General features: G+C 40.1%; 1 protein-coding gene across 1 annotated transcript; it reads left to right on the forward strand.

Moving 5' to 3' along the window:
• Positions 1 to 1,962: 1,962 nt before the first annotated feature.
• On the forward strand, positions 1,963 to 12,493 carry vtg3 (vitellogenin 3, phosvitinless; the record flags this gene model as incomplete). Its single annotated transcript, XM_079158604.1, has 28 exons — positions 1,963 to 2,002; positions 2,468 to 2,488; positions 2,593 to 2,744; positions 3,184 to 3,435; positions 3,525 to 3,686; positions 3,780 to 3,928; positions 4,016 to 4,166; positions 4,455 to 4,612; positions 5,566 to 5,731; positions 5,980 to 6,105; positions 6,244 to 6,462; positions 6,598 to 6,815; positions 6,924 to 7,021; positions 7,094 to 7,218; positions 7,295 to 7,396; positions 7,481 to 7,600; positions 7,695 to 7,884; positions 8,005 to 8,092; positions 8,230 to 8,415; positions 9,315 to 9,450; positions 9,556 to 9,724; positions 10,101 to 10,210; positions 10,303 to 10,386; positions 10,645 to 10,848; positions 11,246 to 11,391; positions 11,585 to 11,723; positions 11,816 to 11,919; positions 12,110 to 12,493. 27 exons carry the CDS (start codon positions 1,963 to 1,965, stop codon positions 11,891 to 11,893), a joined length of 3,789 nt encoding a protein of 1,262 aa, XP_079014730.1. The 3' UTR covers positions 11,894 to 11,919; positions 12,110 to 12,493.
• Between the last annotated feature and the right edge of the window lie 7,011 nt (positions 12,494 to 19,504).

Raw genomic sequence — 19,504 nt, forward strand, 5'->3', positions numbered from 1 at the left:
ACTTAAAATCACTCCATGTATCTTACTCTAGATCTCAGTGTGTACCTCAAACAAGATATGAAAGACAATGAAGCTTACCATTCAAGCTTGGCCTTTTCTTACCTCCCACTGACACACCTGTTCCCGCTTCCTCGTCTTCCCCGAATTAACGAGATCTGCTGGATCCTAAAATCCCACCTCCCTATAAGTGACTAAGGTGCTACTGAAACTTAGATCATGACACGACCAAACCCAACTGATCTTCAAAGGCTTTTTTCCTCTTTGTTTGTCCTCAGAAACAAGTTTCTCAAGTCAATTCAGGGACTAAAATGTGATGTTTGTGACCTCTAGTGGCTGTTGTTAAAATAAAGAACAGGAAAAGCAGACGGTCAGGTGAAGTGAAGACCGGGGAAGCAAGAGGTAGGATGGTTTATGTGAGATTACACCAGGGACACTTCCACTGCAATCCAGACATAACCCCGAAATACGACAAAAATAGACCCTTTTGGCTGATTGCTGCTCGGTGTCATCACCCTCACACTGCAAATATAAACAGGGCCGTTTGTGGAGACCTTTAGACTGCGGCAGATTGAAGTATTGGCACGAAGAGCACCGATTCACCACACTTTTGACTTTGTTGTATCCAGGAGGAGAGCTTTGTGACGCCAGGGGACACTTTATACATTTTAATAGCGGGAGTTGCTCCAGATATTCAAGGAGCAAAAGAGTAAACCAGCTGCTCTGCCTTCACTCCACGTGGCTGGGTTTCACTGAGCGAATGCAGAACCCGCTGGGTTCATCCCTTCATTCAGCTGTGAACAATTTGTTTACTTCATTTTCTGACTGATTACAAGATGAGGTTTCAGCTTTATTATGTGCAGATTCATGTGCATTGGTGGAATGTTCATTTACTGAAGTCCACATTCAAAGTTCTTGTACTTGAGTATTTTCTTTTATACAAATATTTGTACTCACAGGGAAATATTTCACTTTTTGTCTGACAGCTTTAATTTTTAATTTCTAATTTAATTTTCAGGTTACAATTTATCATCTCCTCACTGATTAGTGAAAATCACATACCTCCAAATTTGGTGATTTTCAATTTTCCTGATGAATTGAAGGATGAAGTGTTCCTCTATGTGTTGAAAAAAATGATTCTGCTCCTTAAACTAAATAAAGTATTTAAAAATCAGGTGGAAAATGAAAAGTCAAAAAGCTGCAAACAGGGCTGTTTTTCTGAGCTGCAAACACGTGATGATCTTATAGAATATGATGCATAGCTTTAAATTACACAACCCAAAAGTACATGAATAGATACAAAGAGCACAAGCCTCAAACATCTACAGCAAAAAAATGCAACATACTGTACATAATGTAGCAGTAATATTAATCTGAACACACCATAAATAGTAAGACACTGACACTGAGCATCTTACTGCGCAGTAAAAGTACTTTTACTGCGCAGTAAAAGTACTTTTACTGTTGATACTTTAAGCTGATATTACTCATAATACTGAAGTAAGGTTTTGAATGAAGGACTTTTTCTTGTAGTTGGGCGCTTTCACTTTGTGATATTATTACTTTTAAAGGATCTGAATACTTCTTCCACCACTGGTTCCGTGTTGATGTGAGGAAGAAGCACGACAGAAATTATAAAACTCCATCAAAAAGTTAGAAATTCAGCAGAACTATCACAATAGCTTATTCATTTCTGGCTTTGGCGATCAATGCTGCGGTGTGGGACATTGATTAATGCTACATACTTATACAAATACACATAAGAAACGGTTGCCTAACACATATTACTCGTGTCACTGTGACAATGTCGCAGGTCAACATGGCTCTATTGCAGATAGCGTGTGTTTACTTCTAACCCAGACCTCTGTCCTGATCACAAGCTCTCACTGAAACCAGTTTCCACTCCCTGGTATATATATACACAGGACAAATCTGAAATAGTGCCTTCATCTCCTCGGTTTCAACATGCGGGGCCTCCTCCTCTGCTGCCTTGTGGCTCTGGCCAGTAAGTTTTCATTGATTCATTCATCTTAATTTCCTTGTAGAAAGATTTCAAATTCCAGCCTCGTAATTCTTTTACTTCATTTTGCAAATGACTGATAATCCTGAGGTTGATTGAATACATTTTTGCAATTGGGATTTATTTCACCATTCAATGATAAATATGCTTTTAAAAATGGATATCAGGAAAGGAAATGTATGAATCTACTTGCATTTGGTCAATCGTGAAAGACTTTTAGAGGTGAGTTATGATCACGTATAGAGTAAGGTGAATTTTGTTTTTGCCATTGATCTGTTTTTGTCGTATTTAGTTCACATGGATGTTTTGTTTTGTTTTTTGATTTTCTTTACAAATCTACTGTTGATTGTTGAGTTTTTTTTATTGTAGATCATAAATAATGACAATCAACAATGTGCTGATATATTCACAAAGGTGGTGATGCTATGTTTTGATTTTTTTTTCCTTTAGCAAGTCAAAGTGTCCATTATGGTGAGTCTTTTTATTCATCGTCATAAAATTAGAAAATAATATTTTCCCAAAACGTTCCGTAAGGAAGGAGTGAAATGACATTTCATGTTGGAAAATGATTCCAGAGCTCGGCCTGAACACGAAGAAAACATACGAGTACAAATATGCGGGAGCCGTGAATTTTGGACTCGGCATATCGAACCTTGCTGAGTCTGCTACGAGAATCTCATGCACGATCAAGATTGTCGGTGCGTCGGAGAAAACGTTCATCCTTCAGGTGAGAGTGACAATAGAGTGTAACGCAAACTTTCTCAGAATATGCTGTTTAAACCTGTTACTGAGTAGCAAAAACAATGACAGCTCAATTAGCCCTGATTCATGTCTGATTCATCAATCAAGTTAAATAAATGCTTCATTTATCATTTATTGAGATCTCATTAATTCTTTGGAGGCCAATTTAATTAACATCTGTTGGAAAATAACTTTTCGTTGCGTAAATAATGTAGAGTTCTTTGTAAAGCCACCTAATAAATATGTTTGCACACCAACAGATGGCTGTGCATTTATAATTCTTGTCCTTTTGATGGTGGTTTACAAATGTCACCTGTGTTTTATCTGACATAGAGAATTAGAGAGATTTCCTGTTGACTCGCTACAAATACTTGAGAATGTGGCATATGAGCAATGCAACTTTTTTTTTCATCTCTGGTTTAAAGGTTTCAGATTTTGCCTTTGAAGATTTCAACGGCGTCCAGGGAAGAAGCAGTTTTAACGCCTCCCTAAAGCTCACCCAGCGTATCGCTTCCCAGCTCAGCAAACCCTTCGTGTTTGACTACGTCAGTGGACACGTTAGTAACATCCGCACCTCTATTGAGATTTCTGACACTATTGTCAACATTGTGAGAGGGATACTGGGTTTGTTCCAAGTGACCGTGAAGACCACACAGATAATCTATGAGCTTGAAGAGGTAAGTCACTTCTGACAAATAAGCTCATCTCTGCAGTATAAATAGAAAATAAATAGAACAAATGCAATAATGTTTGATTCTGTTTGTAGGCTGGCATCCATGGAAATTGTCAGAGTCATTATGCTACTGAAGTAAACGCGGAAACAAAGGACATGACCATCACTCAGGTCGTGGATGTCAATAACTGCAGGGAGAAAGCAGCCATCTACCGAGGAATGGCCACCGCTGTGCTCGACGAAGACGCCAAAAGGGTCCGTTTGTCTCATCTGCTTCTTGTTCTACAGCTAGAAATGAAACAGACCAAAGTCGGTGCTACTTTTGTTTGTGTGTTTCCTCCAATCTAGAGAGGCGAATCTATCGTTTCGACCGTGAGATGTGTTTACACAGTCAAGCCAACAGCAGACGGAGGTCTCATTACCTCGGCTCGTGGCCTGGAGCAACAGCACTTCAGTCCCTTCAACGTGAAGGGCGGCAACTTCAAGATGGAAGCCGAGTAAGAGAAGGAAATATCTGCACATTACGCCCGCTCATCCACAATAATTGTCTGCCATACAAATCATCTGCTTTACATAACCTGCAGGAACGAACTGGTGCTGCTCGGCGTGAATGACACAGCGACAGCCATCACGCTTGGGTCAATGCAAAGCAGGGGGAACCTTGTTTTTCAGTTTGCCAATGCAGAAGCCAATGTCCCCATGCTGATGCAGAACCTGGACGACCCAGTCACAAAGGTAATAAGGATACACTGCTGCTACAACATTTTTTAAAATATCTCCAGAAAGCCGCAGGAAGCCCGATAAAAAAACACACACAAAGTTAATTCAAAATAAATATAGAAATAACAGGAAACAATTAAACGAGAGCAGTGAAATTCCTATTTATTATGAAATAAAAATCAACGATTTCTTATAAAGTAAAGTCGATCCAAGGAAATTGAATAATTTGTGCACAGATGACATAATTCTAGAGTGGCATACGAACACTAATCAGGGAATCGTCATGTCTGTTCCTCTCTACAGGCTGCTGAGTTGATCAAGCATCTGGCGGAGGTCAATCGTTACCAGATTGACAGCGCAACATCTGAGGACACTATGAAGCTGTATCAACTCCTGCGAGTGATGCCTTATGAAGGCTTAGAAGTTTTGTGGAAGCAATTTGCAGGAAATGAGGAGCAAAGGTGAGTACTTGGTTAGTGGTTCACCAGTGATGGATAACAAAGACGCAAACAGGGATTCAATAAGCACTTCATGGATTGAGAATATAATATAAATTTCAGATGTCAAATGGAAATTCAAAACATATATGAAAAGGCCAATTTTGTTATATTTTCATATCTGGATAATATTTTAAAAAGTCTTTGGGTCCTTGAAACGGACTGCCCTCTCGCTTTCTTTTGCACAACCAAATGTCCTGCGGATTACATTCATATGTGATTATTAATGATTTGAGAAAAATGTAAAGCAGCCCAGATCATATCCATATGAAGTCATTTTTACAAAGTGAGGAATAACAATTTTCAGTCCAGGAAGTATTGTGAAGACCATGCAGCACAGCACAAGGTCATGCTGTGGTGGTGCAATGGAGCTCAGACATGTGATCCTTCACTAACCTTGACAAAATTATTTCAGTTACTCAAACATGACTTTACCCAGAAAGGTATTAATTCAAACATGATTTCATTCAGCGTGTCTTTGTACATTTGAAAGGGAAATTCTTTCGTAGATAACCTTTAACCCAAGCTTTTCATTATAGTATTAGAGGAACAAAAATAGTCCATGGCCATCTCTCAAATCTGATAGTGATTCACTCAAGTGAATAGCTAATTGAAGAGCATCCTCCCACTTAGTTCAGAAGGGATTTAGTCTGGCACATTACCATCGATGAATGATTTATTATCATGTGAGGCATGGTGACAGAAAGGTGATGACTGACAGGCCTGCTTTCCTCAATCGTTAAGATTAAGGTCTTAATCCACACCTTGTATTTCATGCTGTACAAGTGCAATTAAAAGTGACATCTGAACTTGTCCTTCACACTTTTATCTTTTCATTTTTCTCTCTTTACTACGGAAAATTCTTATCTTTAGTACTGTCTGATTTGTCCATTTTCTCCCCTTTCACTAATAATTAGACGTTGGTTTTTGGACGCGATTGTTGAAGTCAGCGATGCCAGAATCCTGAAGTTTTTCGAAACGAGGTTCCAGGCTGGAGATGTGTCTGCAAATGAAGCTCTGCAAACCCTGGTGGTGGCATTCAACCATCTCCAGGCTATTCCTGATCTGGTTGAGATGGCTAAAGTGAGTTAATGCTAAAGACAGAGAAATTGCTTGCGAGAGAGAGAGAGAGATGCGTAATGACTACAAAGAGACACCAAATGTCAAAAAGAGGCTAAACATCTGTATGGTCTTTGTGTCCTGCTCCTGTAGGAGAGGTGGTGTTGCCTTTTGCATGTCTGTGCCCAGGGGTCCATTGTCTCATTATCCGCCTATGACAATACCACAGAGTGATACCAGTTCATCTCTAAATGTTTGTCTCTTTTTTACAGATGTTCTTGAACATGCCCTTCTCTAAATCCAATGTCTATTTGTGGAATACTGTGGTGCTTTCCTATGGCTCTCTGGTTTACAAGCACTGTGCCTATTATACACCTTGTCCCGTGGCTGTTGTTCAGGTAATCAAATCACTTCGCTTTGTACCATAATTTCATTTGCTATGTGATGAGAACCAGAAGGCTGTCTGGTAGCATCAACACATTATTTGTGAGGAAAAATCATATTGTAGTCAACAACGTGTTGAACATCTGTTCTAGCCACTGCTGGACATGGCCGTGGAAAGTCTGAGGAATGGCAACCAGACCGACATGGTCCTCGCTCTGAAAGCTCTGGGGAACGCAGGGCATCCAGGCAGCATCAAAACCATCATGCGCTTCCTCCCCGGAGTTGCTGCCACGCCTGTGGATCTGTCACCTCATGTGCTGAGTGCCGCTGTGCAGTCTATGAGACTCATAGCTGCCAGAGACCCTCACAGTGTAACTATATATAACATGCAACATTAAGCCTTGTTAAAGTTCATCGTCAAAAAATGTGAACAGAAAATCAGAACAGTGGGCGGTTGATCTGCAATCTTTCTGAACTCCTAATCATTATAATACTTGTGTTTTCAGGTCCAAGACATTACCATGAGTCTGTTCCTGCAGAAGAAACTTCCCACTGAGATTCGCATGCTGGCATTCATGATCCTGTTTGACACTAAACCATCAATGGCTGTGGTGTCCATAGTGACTGTACATCTACAGGACGAAAAAGACCTCCATGTTATTAGTTTTGCATACTCCTACTTGAAAAGCCTTTCCAGATCCAGTACTCCAAACAACCACTTCCTGTGAGTAAAACAATGCAATAATAACCACTTGGGTGTAATTGTTTGAGTCCCATCATCTCCGATGTTCTCCAGCTTTCAACATTCATTTTTTTGTGTTCTCTAAAATAGCTCAACTGCCTGCAATGTAGCCGTGAAAATCCTGGCCCCTAGATATGGCCGTCTCAGCTATCACTACAGCAAAGCAATGCACATGGACTGGTTTAATGGTATGCTCAAATATAGACTCTTGGATTTCCCTGAAACCGTTACTTGACAATTTGTTTTTTTCCACGATACAGATGATTTCCTAATTGGTACAGCCACAGAAGTCTTCATGCTGAGAAGTGCAACGAGCTTCTTTCCTACAGAAATCATGATGAAAGGAAAATTCTATTTCATTGGTAGAATTCTGGAGCTAATGGAGGTACATTGTTTTGCATTAACGATTTCATTGAAGATCAAGTGTCGAACAGTAATCATCTCTTCTCTTTATGCCGCAGTTGGGTATCCGGGCTGACGGACTCAGTGCGTTGTTTGGTAACCACATCCCTGGTTTTAAAGGAGACCTTAGTTTCAGTGACTTTCAGGCTATTCTCAATGTGGTGAGTATAACGGCAGCATCATAACTGTACTTTAATGTGTCAGCTTTGTTTGTTTGGGTGACCATTGTGCTCTATCATTTTCAGCTTCACAACTGGGAAATTCTGCCCGACGATAAGCCCGTCCTGACTGCCTATTCACGGGCCTCCGGACAAGAGTGGTTCTTTGCTGATCTCAACAAAGAGACCATCAAGAACATTATCAAGGTGAGAGAATAAGTGAGAGACCGCTCAGTCAACAAAACAGACCATGCGTGTACAAAGCCTGTTACGTGCTGTTCTCCTGCGATCCTACCTGTAGGTCGCCAGTCAATATGCAGAGAAAGGGAGTTCTATGTGGGCCGCGATTGGGAATCTACAGAGGGGAGTGTCATGGCATTGGACAAAGGCTTTCTTAATCCTTGAGGTTCGCTACTTCCAAGCTACCATCCTGGGTTTCCCGCTGGAGATAAGCAAATATTATAAGTCCATCAGTGCAATCACTGTAAATGGTAAGGAGTCAAATCCTACAGCATACAACACCTTGCAAACCATATTAGTATTGATTATTGACTAAAACAAGTTATGTTATTTGATCTTAACCATTAATAAAGTCATTTTTTCTTACATAGCCACAGTCGCAGTAAATCCACCACTGACTGACCGTCTTGGACAACTGTTTACTTCTGACATTTCACTGGAGACTGATGGTTTTATTGGGTAAAATATTTAATTTAATTAAAAGAACACACACTTTCATCATGTTTATCAATTATCATAGAAAGCAAACCAAACTGCTTTCTTTCTATATTCATTCTGTGGCATTACAACCACTGAATTAACCTTTTCTTTATTAGTTTTACAAAGGATTTATGGGTTTTCTACGGAATCAACACAGAGCTGTTCCAATGCGGTTCCGAGTTTAAAGCCAAAGCACCTCTTGTAATCCCGTGGAAGTTTTCTGCCAAGATCAACGTCGCAGCAAAGAAGTTTGCACTCGACTTCACTCCATGCAAAAAAGAGTTTGATCTCGTTTCAGTCAGGTATGTATCATTTCTGTCTGAGGTTGAATCCAGCACCGGGTCCAAGCTCACGCTCCACTCCTTCACTTATCCACTAGTCACTAGATGATGCTAGCAATACGGTGCGTGGGACTACGTGGTTCCACATTAGATTCATGATTTTGAATTAGTTCCAAATTCCAAAGCTCAATTTTCATACGTCAATCATAACATCATGGCTCCTCCTCCCCAACAAAATGGCGGGACTGTTCTGCGCTAGCAAAGTAGAGCAACAATTTCTTCTACTCAGCAGACCGAAAACATGAATGAATGGTCTGTCTTGCACTGCCCTGGAGTAAAAGAAAAGAGTGCCCCATACCTATTTATTGACTCACGAACCAACGTCAAAATGAAGTTCAACTGAATCCAATCGTGACACTAAGAATCCAAATCAACGGCACCTAGTAATAGAATAGTGGTTATGTTGTACAATTGTGCTGTTAAAGGAGCAGTGTGTAAGACTTAGTGGCATCGAGCGGTGAAATTGCAAATTCCAACCAACTGAATACCCCTCCTCTCATCGCTCCCTTTCCAAGCGTGTTAAAGAACTACGGTGGCCTTCAGGTATCATAAAAACATGACAGGTCATGGCTGAAACCTGTGTTTTGTTTGTCCATTCTGGGCTACTGTAGAAACATGAAGGCGCAACACAGTGGACTCCATGAAGAGGGCCCGCTCCGTATATAGATATAAACGGTTCATTCTAAGGAAACGAAAACACAATGATTCTTAGTTTCAGGTCACTATACTAATGAAAACAAAGTTATGAAAATATATTCAATTCCTGCCAATTAATCCCCTTTAATCCTACACACTGCTCCTCTAACCATGCAGCCAATGTGCCAAGTCCAGAAGTTCTTATTTTCCTTTCCAACAAACAGCTCCGATGTGTACGCAGTCACCAGGAACATTGAAGAGCCAGATTCGGCTAAAAGGTCTCCAATAATACCAAACTATTTTGACTCCAATGACAAAGTCGTCGACATGGGCCCCCCAGTGAGACCTGAGTCAGATCAGGTACAGTCAAAAACCGTTGGCAGATTGTTGTTAGAGTTGAACTATTTAATCTTTACAGAACTCAAAGTAGATTGATGTCTTTGTGATTTTCAACCAATCCAACAGCTCCTGACAGCAAACACCTTTCAACGAAGAGACCAAATGTGTGCTGAGAGTAACATTTATGGAGCTGGTCTGTGTGTGGAGTATAAGCTAAGGAGAGATTATTATCATGAGGAATACCCCCTGTACTATTTCCTGGGATACACCCACATGGCATTCAAAGTAGTACCAGGTATGCACAACAGGTCCAGCATGTCGCATCATACAGTACTGTGCTATCCACAATAACATCCTTATATATGGCCACGAGAACATAACAAATATTTAGCAATATTTAGCAGTTATTTAGCAAGAGTGATGTCACCGTGTACTGACACACCCTGGAGTACATGTTTACATCACGACAGCAAGTTAAACCACTGGAGGTCAGCAAAAACAAGATTTTGAGCGGGTTTTAAGTTACACTTTAATTGCTGTTTTTTTATTAATCATTTTTGGGGTTTTGCATGATTACGAAAGTAAAATAATATTTCGCTATGCTATTGCGTCAGCCTGTCTACATTTCTTTCTTTACTCTTTGCTAAATGTAACCTGTGCAGTTTTATCAGCCCAGGCAAACAAAGCTGTTGACAAAATCCACTTTGAGGTTAATGTTGGCCCGAGCAACCTTCCAGACAGCACACGCCAACTGCTTGAGACTCTGGGGAGGCTTTCCAAGGTATTTGGCTACCCTTGATATGTTATTATCTGTGCACCTGCTACGATGTTTTATCCATCCCAATTCTCCTGTTGTTTCATTTTTGTTTACAGGAAGCCACCCAGCAAGTAGGTCTGTCCTCTGATTCCGCCTCCAGCGACACGGGATCTCATCACAGCCATCACAACTTAATGGAAGTATGCTAAACACGCACCACAGAGAGTGACCCAGAATGTGTGTCACTGCAAAAAACAATATGCATAGTGTGCACTGAGCAGTGTCATCATGTAAAATCTTTCAGCTGTGCTAATGATTCATGATTCCATCAATCCAGAAAAATTACACAGATACAGTTTTTTTATGTCCATACATGAAATCAATTATCTGCATATGTTGGACATGACGTACACAAACCCATAACAAACAACTAGACTGCTTTCTATCTCATTCAATAGGGCAGAAATTCAACACAAGCTGTGTTCAATGTCAATGCCTTTGCCATGAGTGGCAACAACAAGCCCGAGGGTTACAATGCAGTCTTCTACAACACACCCGAAGACAAAATGAGAAATGCCCAACTGATTGTGTCCCAGGTTGGAGAAGACACCAACTGGAAGATGTGCATCGACACCAGTGTGAAGCCCCGTGTCGAGACAAAGGTAAGGACATTTAACAAATAACACTATATTATCATAATATACCAGCAATTTCCCTGAGAAGACTAAAACTAGCCTTATCCTTTAAAAAACATGAACCAACAACACATATTACCATACAGTCCTCAAAATACACTCTTTCACCAAAGTTATCCCATCTGACATATTTAATGTGTGCAACGTCTCTTCTCTTTATGTATGTTAAGGTTCCTCTTAACTGCATGTCACGTGGGTACATTTGCATACTGCAAATATAGCCGAATAAATCTGGTAAACTACACTGTTATAAATGCATTAAAAGTCATAGTTCTTTGTTTTATTATATTGCCTACCGAGGCTGAAGCCAAGTCTTTTGTTTGTAGAGGCTCCCATCATGATTGATCTCCTGTCTTTGGTCTAGGCAAACATTAGATGGGGAGCTGAATGTCAGTCCTACGAAATGTCAATAATATCTGCAACTGCACATCTGCCTGGCGCCAGGCCGACAATCAAGGCCAAAATACACTGGACCAGGATCCCAGAGAACGTGAAAGAGGTTTGCAAAAGGTGAGCCTCAGAGGAATCAAGTTGAAGCGTGTGTCAAGGAACAGACAATGTGAGGAGGAAGAGGAGATTGAGCTGAAGAATGACTTTGATTCACTTACTTTGCTTTACAGAGCAAGGTGTGAACATGTTCTGTGTTTACAGTTATGTCACATATACTGCTTTTAAAAAAAAAAAAATGTGTTATCTCTCCCAGATTTGAACGCTACATTCCAGGTGTGGCTCTCCTTCTTAACTTCTACCAGAAACATGAGAGAAATCCTAGGCAGGAGATTTCTGCATCAGTTATTGAATCCTCAGCAGACAGCATTGATGTGAAGATTAAATTCCCAGAGGTATTGGAGGAAACATTCACTATTTTTTATGGAAAACCTGTATTGACTGCGGTATTTATATGATTGTGTCATTTCTTCCGTCTCGTCATTAGTATACAGTCTACCGCCGGTCTATTCCATTTCCACTGCCGCCTGTTTCCAGGAGTTTCAACATGACAACTCAACAATAGACAACTTTGGACCTGCATGAAAACATGTGAGCTACATGAAACCAGTATGATTAAGCTTAATTGGATGTTCATACTAAATGTCTGTGTCTTTTTATAGATTCTCTAGAATGTGTTTGTGTGGATTGTGTTGACAGATTTCTATGCAAAGCAGATGTGTAAAAACAAGCAAAGAGCTGTGCAGTTTTTGATTGCTTTTTCAAAATATGTTTTGTGCAGCAGAGAGACAACAAAGCCCAGATGGGAGCCAGATGCCTCTCTTCGAAGTGCTGCAACCAAAATCTCACCACCGTGATGAAAGTGGGAATCATAAAAGATGCATCAGTAATCCGTCAGATGTCATCAGTTTGGAAATAACCTGTAAAGGTCCTGATTTATTCATTATAAAGCATGTTAATATTTGAACATCCTCTTTTGATAGAATATTGTGTAAATTCATGCTTCTGTACCAAAATATTTTATCTTCGTAATTGATTTACTAAAGCTTGTTTCAGCAAGTTCTGTTCTTTTGCTCTCATTCTATCAATATGAATCCAAATGTTGTGTTGAAACTGTGTGTAACCCACGATTACAATGCAGAGCAGCCATAACAACATTTAATGAGTCTCCACCAAATGCAGTTTCTGCTTATTAATGCATTACGAAAGATTAAAGAGCAGCTGGATTAAAGTTTCAATAGGCCTTGTCATGATGTATAATTTAGAACCGAAATGATTGATATACGGTATTATACTAACTGAGGTGTAATCTGAGCTCATCAATAAATATCACAAAATATTGTTATGATAGACAGTGATGAGCAGTGCTGATGAAATCCCTGGAAATCCAGAACCAAGGAAAAAAATCGCTTGTTTTTTAATTAAGTGTCAACTTTGTCTGATGCTGAGTTTATAGCACTCTTTGCCTTTTCCCCCAAAAAAAAGAAAAAAGGAAGCATTTGCACATTAAAATTGCCAATTCCATTCCTCCTTACAATATGTAAGAGATGGAGTGGAAACTGCACAGAACACAATCTGAACGCGGCTGGCAGGTTTTTCTACTCTACCAGCCAATTTGGCAACCAAACGTTCTTTGTTAACAGGTCCTGTTATTCTCTAAATATCCCCTTTGATTGTCAAAATGCTGAATGCTGTGACTGAGCTTCGGATTCAGCAAACTGGATCATAAATGACCTTTTTGGAGTGTTTCGACTGAAAGAGACAGATGTTTACAAGGTCTGTGTGACCTGCTCTGTTTGTTTGGTCAACTCACCCAACAGAACTGTTTGCAGATATCAGCACACAATGTCACAATGCATGCCCTTAAAGTTCACTGCCTCTGCCACACAAAGCACCCGGTGTCCTTCGGTGAAACATGTCAGATGCGTATTGGACACGTTCCACTACATACATTTAATATTCCGAGATCTGAAAGGAGAGGCATTACTTCGTAAATGGATGTAAGATTTGATGAACAGTAATTGGCGCTCCCGAACCCAAAAAAAAAACTCAACTTTGAGTCGTAACGAATGGGATGTGTCACCAGCCAAAGATAATGATTGCATCCTAACCAAAGACTGGTCGTCCTAACTACTCCTGGCTCTGCTTCTCCCGCCTACGCTGATTTAGCCAGATGGTGTCGAATCACAGAGAAAAGACATCGCCATCAAAGGCTGAACAGGATGAGCACAATTATAATGGCACCATTATGTACCGTTTACATCTCTAATATCCAGCGGGCTTTCAAGTGCCGGTTGACAGGCTGATTGCGAATCTGCTTTGCCGACGTCGAGATTCACATCGCCTCCTGTCATCTCGAGGAGCAGGACACCCTGACCTTGTGTTGACAGTTGAAATCAGCTGCTTAGAAAGCATTAGTAAATGATTGATCAGGTAATTTTGGAGGAGGAGTGATATGCCATCACTTCCTTTTTATTGCTGCTCACTCTGTGATTGTGACTTGCCTCACTAGGCAGAGTATACCAGCCTGCTAAAAGCCATCTGAGGGTAGCTGATAAAAAAAAAAAAAACATGGTTACAGACATTTATGTGCAATTGGAGCTATTACTCCATGGAGGCACAACAAGTTTTATTCTAAAAATCCACCAATTCGACAAGCAACACTTCCACATAGAAAATGATTGGTGGTAGATTTTGAACAGATAGTGTACTTTAATAAGCATTAACATCAGTAGGTTTTTTAAAAGAGATGCTGTAAAATCTAACTCCTCAAAAAGTCCTGTTTTTTTGGCATTGACAACAAGGGAGCATAATCCGGTGCCGTGCATGTTTGTGTGTGCGTGTGCGAGAGTGTATGAGTGTGAGCGCTAGAGGACAGTGTTTACCAGACATTAAAAATATGCCTGGCACAGTGCTAAGAGCTTGGCACCAGTATTTGGTCAGTTCACAGAGGGAGATGTGGACATTTTGAGGATAAATAAACATATGTCTTGGCATGGTCAAAGGGGCTCCTGGAACTTTTTGGCTTGCAAATAGAGCACACGTTGTATATTCAAACAGAAAAATAGAAAATAAAACAGTTTCTGACTGTTATTCTTTTCAAGCTGATGAAGGTAACAGCAAACTTTTGTGAACCACATTATTTTAGTTATGCTTTTTTTGGTTATAAACAGAGAAGTATGGCTGATGTTCAGGGGATTTGCACTGTTATATAATGGTTTAAACATATTTGTTATGACCAAGGGGAGCTGGTTTGGTGTCAGGTGAAGATGAGCATTAGCGAATGATCAATCGGGTAATACGGAAGGGCCATAAACTGGATTGCTTTTCCTCCAGCACACATGATCTGACATAAACTGCCCCCCCCCCCCACCCCCCCCACCCTTCTAATATAAGGTGCACTGAAACAAGGCCTGTGTGCAGGGTGAAATGTGTGTGGGCGAGACCCATCACATCACTGACATTACTAAGTGGGCACACCTAGTCACGGACACTTCATGAGACCTCCAGAGGGCTAAAAATTGGAAATCACGCCTGCTGTTTCGACTTCCACTGAGCTCACATCATTTCACCATCGCTCTCGCTAAATGAGCTTGTTGCCATGTTCCCTGATGTTATTAAGAAAACGTGTTGCTCTGCACTCAAGTATCTGTGCCGTGGTTTCAGGGAAGAGCAAATTCATTTGTAGTCTTCACTCTTGAGAAGAACAACCCCACGTTACTGTAATCTTAAGAATATGTTCGTGATCAGGATCATGACTAGCGTGTTGTGTCACTATTGTAATAATGTGTGATTACCATGCTGTGTTATTGCTGGTTGCAGCCTCTTTGGGACTTTACAGAATTGCCAACTGAGGTCAGACGGGTGAAGCGAGATTTTCATGCCACGGGCTGTAAGAGCTGCTGTCTGCAACACACAGTTTCTACTGAGCACGCGCATACACTGATCATTTCAGGAGCTGTAAGCTAATAAATGGTATATTACCAGCCCGAAGGCTACATAAATATTATTGCACAATAAGTGGAATCTTAATACTCAATTCAAGATCTCACATCATTCAGCAGTGAATATTTATTAAAATGCTATGTGAACGTTAGCTCTTCATCTTTCTATTTTTGTAAAGCGCACATGATGCCACATATATAATTGCTTATTTATTAAAATGGACTAATTGTGTTGATTTATCTTTGTTTAGATAGCAGGTGCAAGAAATGACATAGTGAAGTTTTGTTTGTTGAGAAAAGAGTTGTTCAGATAGAGTTGAACAGAGCCTTTTTGTTACCAGTTAATTAAACTTGTTTATTGTTAAGTAAAAACTGTTCCTTAGTGCCAGTGTGGAATTAGTGGTTTGCCCCGAGCTGCCAGAGTTGCAACAACTGCAATGTTGTTGAAGTTTTTTTTTTAATTGCATGCTGAAATAGACTCCAGCCTTGTGCGACCCTGAAGAGGACAAGTGGTATAGAAAGTGGATGGATAGCAAATTAGTGGTTTAAATATGGAAGATTAGAACATAAGTGTTGTATTTCAAACCATGTTCTGTGGATCCATCAGATAATACATTAACTTTGGTTACCCAAAAAGTAATTAGAAATGTTTAAGGCTTCCAGGATTACACAAGACCTGTTTTTCTGCCGGCTGTGATTCTAATTTCAGGAAATGTAATGTTGTCATTATTAGACAGTCTAGAGGGCTTTAAAGGCTTCGACTGCAGGAAAGACAGATGATTTTGAAGAGAACAGTTTTATAGTCACCATTCAGCAGAAAGGTGATACGCTGATGAGAGATATACTCTTTCGAGTGATGGGTTAAACAGACCACAACAGAAACTAGATCACAGTTTTGTTAGAAGTGTTTCACAAAAACTTGAGTATTTTCAGCGGTTAACGGTAGTGATAAGCTAAATTCTTAATGCCTAGTGCATTTATAAGATTTGAGATAAGATAAATCTTTATCAGCATATACAATTGGATGATTTAATGAAGATGATGAGGTCGAAACACAACAGTTCAACTAAGTTGTTTCCATGACTGTAAGTGTTTTAAGCTGTGTAGTAAATTCAAATATCTTACTGTGTTAATGTTTACTGAATCCTATCTATACACACCAAGTAGTTTTACTGTGGCAGCTTTTGCTTCTGTAATATGTTTCAGATTATTCTCAGCTTTCTAAAAAAGTACATAAAAAATCCATAAACCCTGCCAGCGGCCTATAGTTGCAATGAAGCTCCTTACCACCAACCTGAATAAGACCGGCCTGACCTAAACCCTTACAATAACAATCTATAAAGGAAACACACACACACACGCACATGCGCACTGTAGCTGGTGAGCATAGCGGAGTATTTAATAGCAGCTGAAGACCTTGATTATAAATATTGGACTTACAAACAGACAGAAACACCATTTCAAATAAATGCTGCTGTTGCTCTGTGTCTGCTAAGATTGAAAATGGGTAAAGTTTGCTGACAAGTTCACCATATCAACTCAAACGGTAATACTATGTCAGTGTTGTGTTTACAGTTTATTATTGCAGGTTTAGTTGATGATGAATAAAAGACTCAATTAAGCCAGCTAAATGCTGATTCCAGGTTTCAAGAGTCTCATCCACATGTTTGAAACATTGCTCTGGTTTGGTTAATTGTTGTATTGTTGTAGCCGGTCAGCCGATAGTTTTGATATTCTCGTCTTTTCACTTTCACAGAAAACCCTCCGAGCTCAGATCCTGCATTGCTGGATTAACTGCAGACTCAAGAAGTAGAAATCAAAAAAATAAATACAAGGACGCGCACACATCACTGACCATAGCATCCTTAAGGCTTGAACTTTTTATATATCGGGCTTCTTCAATGCAGTTTTAATCAAAGAAATATAGTAAATCTAATGTTTGCACACATCTTCCGCACATTATGTAACATATTTAGGATATTTATTATCTTTTAGTGTCTTTCTTCAAACTTATGGTGGAATGAAAGTCTGCCCCTGTCGCTGTAAATGTTCGGAGTTAAGAGGTTTTTGGAATGTGCCTGCCTTGTTTTTGGTGCCATGCTGCGTAACATGTTTTCATAGGAGTAACAGGAGCAATTTTATTCACATTCAGGGCTGATTGGATAAACAATAACTTGGTAGGCAAAACATAATCTTTTGGTTCTCCGACATTGTAATTCTGTCTGATAGCACAGCGGGCAAAACACATCAACGCTTTAAATATCCATTGCTCTCATTGGCATCAGCGTCTGTTTTAGGCCTTTTAACTGATCAGACATAATTACTATTTTTACAGATGAACACAATGTAACTCGTAGATTTCATTCCATTTCCCCAGTAACCATTTTGGAGCAGTTTTTAAACGAGGAGATAACATGCACAGTCAAACCACCAGGAGGGGGCACTGTTGATCTTACCAGTGACGTAAGGAGCCTTTACTTGTGGAGCCAATTCCTTTCTATTTTTACTTCTTGTGAAAATGTTATGTCTTCCTGTTCAGATCAGTGCTATTCTCCCTTTCCTGTCCCATTTGACCCAGAAATTCAGATGCACACAACAAAACGAGTGTCGTGTCAAAGAGTGATGTAAATTAGAAGTCCTACTTTACGGTGCACAGCATGAGGGTACGATGTAAAATCTGATGGAAACACCCCTCACATTCCAATATCCATCTTTTGCACATGGAGCGTCTTTTTTAAATGATAAACTTCAGAGACCTGTCAAAACTGCTTTTGCATTATTAAGACTCCCCCCCCCCATAAACTTTACATAAAGGATAAAGAAAGCAGTGAGAAAATCTGCTCCACTGCCAATTCCCACCTACTCCTCTGGATCAAAGTGACGATACGAGATGATTGAGCAACAGACGTCGCACTGTGAAAGAGCAGCGGTGAGGTAACTGTTCAGCAGCCACACACGTGCACTAAATCTTCATGTGCTGTCTTATAGGCTCCGTGTTTATCGCCACCTCCTCGCCTGCGAAGAGTGGTCGCCATGGCAACCTCACAGTTGATCAAGGTTCTAGGCAATACAGGCGAGGAGAGTCTACGGATGTTGCGCGCGTGCAACGTGCTTTAGCATAGCACGAAAACACACACACGCACCGTTGTGAGTCATGTGCGATGGGTCTTGGGTCTCACGTCTTGATCTTTGAGCAGCATGACATGTGAAGTGAAAACATGGACATGTGCTCATGCGGTATACATAATCCTAGCAGGCAGCTTATATTGTAGTTAGTAAACATATGCATACTGAGGTGAGCATATGGCAGGGCAACACGGTGATTAGAGATTAGCTGCATGACTGGAGGCTTGCAGGTTTGATCAGGTTTGATCCCTGCAAAGACCAGATTTTACACTGTGTAATACACTGATGCTGCGGCTCATTCAACCACACCGTAACAAGATGCAATTAAGAGGTTCAACAACAGGAATGGTTAACCCATCAGAACAAAATCCTCTCTGTAGCCTGCGGAATTCGAGATGGAGCAAGGAAATTTGGTAGAACTTGATAGGCTCAAGGTATCTGGTCTCAGTATAGTGAATATTCTCGGTGGAGAAAGAAATATCAAAATTATAGTGAAAATGTATAGTTGTGATGCAATTTGGCTTATACTATAAATATGCGTATTGGCTAGAGTTAGACTAGAGGATGTTTCCACTCTAATGTGAGTGTGTGTTACGTATGGAGTTGGAGCCAGCAGCGATGGAGAGGCTGGAAGCAGTGGTAACCTGGCTCCGTTCAAAGTGAAGACATAAAAATAGGAAAACCAAATATTAAGTCATTTTTATCATGATTGCTAATCCATACTCAAGCAGAGATTTACTAAAATGAGGAGTCATGTGCTGTACATTTTTCTTGGAGAACAACAGAAACAAGAAAAGTCGCTGCACAGAATAAATAGTTACATTTTGTGTACGGATTAAACAAAGAAGAATGAAAGTGTTAATTAATGAGCTTTAGTGGTGTTGGTAAGCTTTTTTACTTTGAACAGAACCAGGCTACACTAATCTGCTTCCAGTCTTTATGCTAAATTTAGCAAATCTATTCCTGGCTCTGGCAACATGATAAATAAAGTCAACTTAAAAATGTAATTATCTTTACTATATGTCTAAGAAAATATAACTCTAATGGTTTAACAACGAACAAAACTGCTTCTTTTTTTTTACATATTTGTAACAGAGTCCAACCTT

Source organism: Pholis gunnellus (assembly GCF_910591455.1).
Source record: "Pholis gunnellus genome assembly, chromosome: 4".
Classification (NCBI taxonomy): domain Eukaryota; kingdom Metazoa; phylum Chordata; class Actinopteri; order Perciformes; family Pholidae; genus Pholis; species Pholis gunnellus.